The following is an 8,372-nucleotide window of genomic DNA, read 5'->3' as shown; positions in this document are numbered from 1 at the left end:
TAGTATGATTTACTTTCCCTAAATTGAAGACAAAAATCAAGGAATTGATTGCTTAGAGTAAATTAAAGAGTTGATGCAATCAAGTATATGGATATGATATTCAAAATCAAATATTCTTGTAACAAATTGACATAGTTCTCTATTGATATACACAATTTGTTTTTTCAAATATGGGTGTCCATAACTTCTAGAACTTTAATTAATTTATCCTAAGCTTAGAATGAATTTTTGTACCTTCTTACTCTGTTTTTATAGTCTGCATCCAATTAATAATGAGACACATTTCTGATTTTTTTTAATTCATTTATAGGGCTAAGAAATATGAGGCATTGTTTTCTTTTCTTTTTTTTTTTCAAAAAGATTTGACTCTAAAGGGTAAATAAACATATACATAACCATAAACATATAAATAAACTTGAAAGAACACAATTCAACAATTAATGATTTACAAAAACAAAAAACAACTCAATTTTATTCTGAAATTAATTGAGAGCAAAATGCTAAAACTACTACCAATATACCATGTGAACAACAAAATAATAAAATTTCATAATTACTTATTGGTAGAAAGTTTTGACTCAAAATAATAAAGGTTTTGACTCTCCTATTGCACCTAGTAATACCACTGCGTTGGCATCCTAATATATAATGATAATTTGATATAATGGTGGTGGTATAACCAATCGAACTTGACAATCCTTTCGCCCAATTTCCATGGCTGTCTCTGATGATACCTCCGCTCCCAGCCTTCCCTGGATTTTCAAGGGATGCACCTTCAGTATTAAGCTTGTGCCACCCCACCGATTGTTTGGTCCATTTGATCAGGACAACAACTTTCGGTGATAGCTGCTTGGATTTGCCCACCTTGTTTCTATTCTTCCAAAGGGACCAAATGGCAAAAGGAAAAAGAATGCTCCAAAGGGAGGAAGATTTATGCTCAACACTGCTCAAGCAGTTGGTCTTCAGCCAACTCTCTAATTTTCTAGCAAAAGAACTGCTGAGAGGCGAGGGAACCCCCAATTTCCTCCAAAAGTCACGAGCAAGATCACAATCTCTGAGGAGGCAAAGAATGGTCTCATATCGACATTAACATAAAGGGCAAATTCTATCACAGTTGATGCCCCTTGAGGCTAGCACATCTCTCAAACAGGTGCTGCTATGGAGGCATAGCCACAGAAAATTAACAGCCTTTGGTGACATGTCAGGGCTCAATTTAGCTATTCAACCTGGTTGTCAGCAATTAAATGTTGAACTTGATGCTAAGGTGATTGTGGATCTGATCAACTTTGATAATAATCCTAAGGCATAAATGCACTTTTAGTCCCTACATTTTGACCCGATTTCTATTTTGGTCTCTATATTTTATTTTTACCACTTTTAGTCCCTAAACCAATTAATGCATGTTATTTTCGTCATTTCTGTCAGTCTACCGACAAAAATTGCTCAGCTGGCTGCCGAAGAAATTAAAAAATTATAAAAAATGCCATGTCACCATGACACATCAGCATATAAATTTAAAAAATTAATTTATTAATTTTAACTAAATAAAAAAATAGAATTAAAAACTAAATTTCACATTAATTAAGATTGTTATTCATTTTACAACTTAACTTGTTCTTCGTGTTCATCATATTCTTCCCAAATCAAACCCAGCAAGAACCCAAACCCAGCACAAAAACACAAACCCAACAACCCAAGAACTCAAACCCAGATCACTAGGACATAAATGAAAACAAGAAGAAAAAAACCCAACCCACCCACAAGCTTAGAGCAAGTCAAATGGAGAAGACTTAGAAACCAATTCCAACACCAACCCATTTCAAAGATGGATCCTCCAACTAGTCCTAACCCATAAATCCCATCTATAATCCAATCCAGTAGATGCAAATCCACCATCTCTTCCCTCCTCTTCTCCACTTTTTCCAACACAAACACCACAAATGAAGCCACACCCACAAACTCCAGCACCAAGAAAAAGAACAACTTTACTTCAGCAACGTTTAGGGGGCTTGGGTGTACGGCCTCAGTTTCGCAGCAAGTGACGGTGCCTACAGTGATTCGAGGGTCAGTTGACTGGGAAGCTAAGAAGAGTAGGAAGAAGAAGAAGAACCCAACCTCGAACTCAACCCCAGCCACCCCAGACTCGATCTCAACCCACCCCACCCGGATCTCAACCTGTCCATCCCACCCCGATCACAACCCATCCCACCCCAAACCCGATCTCAACCCGTCCACCCCACCCGAATCTTAACCTGTCCACCCGGATCTCAAGCCGTCCACCCCACCCCGATCTCAACCCATCCCACCCCAAACCCGATCTCAACCCACCCCACCCCGATCTCAACCTGTCCACCCCACCCCGATCTCAACCCATCTAGCCCGATCTCAACCCACCATAGCCACCACGAGCCACTGCACCACCAGTTACCACGAGAGAGAGAGAGAGAGAGAGAGAGAGAGAGAGAGAGAGAGAGAAATTTTGAGAGAAAGTGACACAAGGATGAGAGAGACAGAAGAAAAACTAATTTAAGAAAATGAGATGGAAGAGAAAACACTAGAGTAAAGATATTTTTTGATCTTAATTTTAGGGATTTTTTTGTTTTATTTTTGTTTTTTATTTAATTAAAATTGAAAATTTAAAAAAAAAAATATATATGTTGATGTGTCATGGTTACGTGCTGACGTGGCATTTTTTTAAATAATTTTTTAATTCCTCTGACAGCCAGCTCAGCAATTTTCGTCGATTGACTGACGGAAATGACGAAAATAACACACGTTAATTGGTTTAAGGACTAAAAGTGATAAAAATAAAATATAAGGACCAAAATAAAAATCGAGTCAAAATATAAAAACTAAAAGTATATTTACGCCTAATCCTAACATAGCTTTTTTCCCTCTTTTTTTTATGACGGCAGAAGTCTTCTAAGTAGGCTTCCTCAGGCTAGGGTGATTTAGGGAAGCTAACAAATGTGTTGACCTTTTGGCAAAGAGGGAATGCACCATGCAGGAAGATTTTGTCTTTTTTGATTACCCCCTTGGTAGAAATTGACTCTTTACTTGCTTCAGGTATGAATGGTTTGTATTATTGTAAGCTTGTAACCACTACTATGGTCTCTGTGGCCATTTAGTTTGCTTTATGTACTATCTCCTTTTAACCAAAAACAAAAAAATAACAATAATAATTTGACACATTATTAGACAATTATTCTTCTAAAAAATTTTATGCGTTCTAAGCGAATAAGCAACGAATCATAGCCAAACAAAAGAAACTTGTGATATGTTTCCGAGGTGCGCGGCTGTGGATAAAAAGTCACGGACGTTAAATTGGTTTCATGCTCTTATTTTTGCCACCTCGTAACAATATTATTCACACAAGAAAATTGGAACAAAAAAATTAAGGTAATGTTTTATGAATATCTTTTATGAACATTTTATAATAAGTTGACCATTTATAAACAATTTTATAATGTTTCAACCGTTTTCTTCTGCCAATAAACAGATCCATTCAATTAAGTTGTCAGCCATGACTCCACGGGATAGCATGTACAGGTTATCATCCAACAATAAAATTGGGTCAAAATATTACATGACTGTTCCTAAGTATGGTAACACAGATCTTTCTCTCAATTAAAGTAAAATAAAAGGCTTTGCTACAAAGAAAGTACCAATAAAAAGATACCAGCAAATGCTTCCTTCATGTGAAAAACGAAGAAAGAACTGGTTTGACTCACATTTGAAGTCTGGATCCCTGAAAAAGGGTCCAATCTCAAGATTTAAGCAGATTTATTACAAATTAAATTTGAAATGTGAGCATAAATTGTTAATACAGTAAGAAATACCACACGGAGCCCCAAAAAAACAGTGATAAATGAGCTGCAAATCATAGTATACCAAATAAATGGATTCTAATCAACAACTGATTAGATGTTCATAAATCATGTTCAATATATGAAATAGACACTCATTGAAGAAATGCACAAGAAGATAAATACTACAAACCTCAAAATTAATTGAACATTATTATCAAAAACTGATAGATTAAAATTCCCCCATAAAAGCATAAAAAACCAATAGATTTGGATTCCCCTGCTAAAGCAATGCCAAGGAAACCATGCACCATAGTAGAAAACATCCTTTCTTTCTTTTCTTTTCTTTTTCTTTTTTTTCCTTTCTTTTTTTAATTGTACTAGTACACACAACTGGTCTGCCTCGACTTCTGTACTCAAGATCTCACACACCACCTTGTTCCTGGATGCACTAATTGAGCTAGTTATGTAGGACAAATTACAGAATTTGTGTACATGTACTAGTGGCCCGTTAAGGTTTAAGAGAAATTGTGGATTTAGGGTTTAAAACTTTACAACATAAGGATTAGGGTTCAAGAATGAGGAGGTTTTGTACGGAAGAAAAAAGGTGAGAAGAATTGGAAATCAAATTTCTCCACAATCAGTGGACAGTGCACTTGAACAATACAGGCTAACAATGACAGCACATCGAAAAGAAGGAAAAGCAAGAGAAATGGAGGGAAGAAGGATAAGGCCAATGTGCAACCTCCTATTCTTTAAGAACATGAGCACAATTATACACAATGACTCTTTGTTGTACTAGTAGCAGCATTAGGGCTTCTCATTTGACCAATAAACTAAAAACCTGATAAAGTAAACACTAATAAAAGACTAACTTGGACACACAGAAAATAAAAAACCTAAGATAATAAGGATCTCAACGAAAATTCAAGACTTAATTAAACTACAAAAATACCCTTAATTTGCAAGGGTTACAGAAATTACAGTTTAGCCCTAAAAATAAATTTGGCATTAACTTGTTAAATAAATATCCAAAAATTCTGTTGACCTTTCATTTCACTTAATTAGTAACCTAAACTAGTTGGTTTGCAATTCCTCAAAAATAAATGACAAACAAAGAAATAATAATATAGATAAGACTAATTAGAACGTGTGGTCTAACCTCCATCTAAACAAAAATGAACTCCATCAGCCACATTCTATTCAAACCACTCATATACAACCCAAAGATCACCAACACTATCTACGAATGAGACAAAATGAGAAAAGGCTTGATATCAACTATCAACCTACACCATAACACAGAACTCACTAACAAAGACACAACATTTAACCATGCCCACAATTCATGAAAATTGAACATCATGTCAGACTGGCTACAAGAAGAGAAGCCACCATATCAAATTGCCACAAACAAGAATAAAAATTGTCACTGTCCAGACCTCAAGCTAACAAGTATCAACCTACACCATAACACAGAAAACTCACTAAAAAAACATAATTCATGAAAATTGAACAACATGATGTCAAAGTAGCTACAAGAAGAGAAGCCACCTTATCACACTGCCACGAACAAGGAAAAAATTTGTCAGGACCTCAAGCTAACAAGTATGAGCAATAACCCAACAGAAGCCTTTATTGGATCAACTATCCCACTTCTCTAGAGCTAAACATCAATTACAAAAATGGCATTATTAAATAAATCTTGGACATACAAATTTGCAAAGTAGCATGAAATTAAATTAATCTTTTATGCCTACATCAGCTAGAGCTCATTGGCTAACATTCATCCATCATGCCACCAATTATAAAACAAAATTCTAAAACCACATAACCTAAGACATAATAGACTAAACTAAGGTCTTTATTTCTTCTCATTTGGGGTCACACTGCAGGGTCATGTCTAAAATTCCTGGGTAGAAATGAAAGCATGATCTTTTATATACACAACATACGTGAAGTGCCCAACTAACAAACCCAGAACTAGTTGATTGGCAATTTCCCAAGCCTGCTAATCAGCATGCAAGATGATACACAACTCATATACAACACAAACAAACATCATTGACACTGCAAAATGCTTCATGGCACACAAAATGAACAAATTATGATACTTACCAACAAAGAACAAAAGGAAACCACACCCACAATTTTTGAGAATTGAGCAACATCATGTCAAACTACAACAAGAGGAGCCGCCTTATCAAGCTTACAAGTATGGGCATAACCCAACAGCAGTAACTATAGGACCAACTATCCCATTTCTCTATAGCTAAGTACCATTTAAGCAAACAACATTATTAACATGAAAAGTGAAAAAAAGTGCAAGAGACTAAAATCAAAATATTACAAACTCCCCAAATCAATGATTATCCCCATAAAGAACCACAACTTTACCTCAGTGGTCCTTGTATGCCTCGAGTATCAACCTGGCCTGGTCCTTAATCAACTCGGTCCGCTTCACAAACAATTCCAATTCAGCCAACTCCACCTCCTTCCACCTCTCCTCTAATTCCACCTTCTTCTCTTCATCAATCAATTTGAGCCCACGCTTTATGACCCTCTCGTCCAACCACACACTCTTATCAAACCTTAACATCCCATTCAAACAGCTCCCTGAACCCAACCCTGAACCCGAATCCCCATCAATCTCCATCTTCTCGCCATACTTGTACAAAACCGGAGACGACTCCATCAATTCCTCCTTCAAACTCCTAATCAAATTGCTACCTTTCTGATTCTTCTTATTATTGTTGCTGTTGCTGTTGCTGTTGCTGTTGTTGTTGTCCTTAGCCTTAGCTTTCCCATTTTTGTTGTCCTTAGCTTTAGCTTTCCCATTGTTGATGTCCTTAGCTTTCTCAGCCTCAGTGGCAGCTTCAACGGAGCCCCAAATCTTCTTCGACAACTCGTAAGTCTTTTGTTCGTGGGGTTTCGAAAAGGTCGGGTCTTTGCCTTTCTTTCCTCGTCCGGCATTGTTGTTGTACTTCTTCCTTAACCTCTTCATCTTGTCCACCAGCTGGGCCTTCGTGACCTCCACGTGGAGGCTCTTCTTAACGAACTCGAAGAACGCGGCGGCATCTGCGGCGGGATCCGCGCCGCGCAAGGCGGTGTAGTCCAACATCCCTTTCAGCAACTCGATTTCGTTCTCGTCGCTCCACAGCCTCTGGAACAGCTTCTTCTCGTCCCCCCCGCCGCCGCCGCCTTTCTTCGAGTCCTCCGAGGGCGAAACGACGGCGTCTTGGGATTTCGGTTCCGGGTCCTTCTTCTTGACCCGCTTCGACGGCGTGGCTTCGGCTTCGCCGTTCGGACGCTTCTTGGTGGCGGCGGAGGATCTCGCGGAGGAAGGCTTGGATCTGGGCTTCGTCGCCTTCACCGGAGTCGGGTCGGGCTCCATGGGTTTGGAGGCCAAGGGCTTGACGTTCGGGTCGGGTGTGGATCCGGATTCGGTTTCGGACTCGGATTCCGACCCGGACGAAGAAGAATGGGTTTGGGGCTTGGAATTTGAGGTTGGAGCAGGAGGGTCAGATTTTTTGGGTTGGGGTTTCACTGGAGTGGATGGTAACGAATCAATTTTAGCTGCTTCAGCTTTGTGTTCTTCTTCTTCAGATGAACTTTCTCCTTCTTCTTCTTCATCTTCTTCATCTTCAGAGGAAGTTTCTTCTTCTTCTTCTTCAGAAGACGAAGCAGCTGGTGGATCGTCCAGATGAGATGGGCGTTTCGGAGCCATTAGAGAGAAAATAAAAATTTAGGGTTTTGGGGAAGGCTGGGTTTTGGGAATCTGTGAAAGTGTATTTGACGATGCGTGAAAGAAGAAAAAGGCTAAAAAGGGTTTAAAAATACGATGAAAACGAGGGTGTGGAATATAATACAAGGAGGAGGAGGAGTTCTGGCCGTCTGATTGTTTATAGTTTTGGTGATTAGATTTATTCTTTGTTTTTTATAGTGATTAGATTTATTCTTGACCCTTGGATTAGTGGAATCTGAAATTATCGAAATTGGGGTGTGAATTCTTGTGATTGGTTCGGAAGTCAACGTGGAGTTTGGAAGCCTTCACTGGCTGGAGTGTGATTTATTATTATTATTTTGATATAGGCGTGTGATGAATGTTCAATGCAACTAAATTGACATGAGGGCATCCCACAGTCAAGGCACATTGAGACAGACGTCACGTACACGAGGGCCCTTCAAGAAGCACTCAAAACTTGGACCTGAGTAATTTCTTTCGTCTAACACCCGTCCAAGTGGGCCTAAAACCCAAGCCCAACGCAAAACCCAACTTCTCAAACCGATACATGTTGAGCCCAGGCCACACTACTCAAACATCCCAAGCCTATACACCAAATTACTTCACAGAAAACCTAAGTTTTACATCGCCCCCAATCTCCTCACCTCAGACCACTGAATCACAACTAAGACCAAACACTTGCTCAGTCCTAGAGTCACAGGAGCATCAACCTACTCAATTATCCTCGCCGCCACCCTCATCCAACCCCCTAAGGTCTCATTTGGGAGGAGAGAATGAAATGAAATAGAAATGAATGAAAAGAATAATTTAGAATATTCTTC

The 8,372-nt window shown here is 38.7% G+C and overlaps 1 protein-coding gene across 1 annotated transcript; it reads right to left on the bottom strand.

Moving 5' to 3' along the window:
* Positions 1 to 5,936: 5,936 nt before the first annotated feature.
* LOC142635079 (GLABROUS1 enhancer-binding protein-like) lies at positions 5,937 to 7,670 on the bottom strand. Its single transcript, XM_075809293.1, has one exon. The coding sequence runs from the start codon at positions 7,531 to 7,533 to the stop codon at positions 6,205 to 6,207; it is 1,329 nt and encodes a 442-aa protein (XP_075665408.1). The 5' UTR covers positions 7,534 to 7,670; the 3' UTR covers positions 5,937 to 6,204.
* Positions 7,671 to 8,372: the final 702 nt, after the last annotated feature.

Source organism: Castanea sativa, chromosome 5 (genome assembly GCF_040712315.1).
Source record: "Castanea sativa cultivar Marrone di Chiusa Pesio chromosome 5, ASM4071231v1".
NCBI classification, from domain to species: Eukaryota; Viridiplantae; Streptophyta; class Magnoliopsida; order Fagales; family Fagaceae; genus Castanea; species Castanea sativa.
This window is presented reverse-complemented; position numbering and strand designations above follow the sequence as displayed.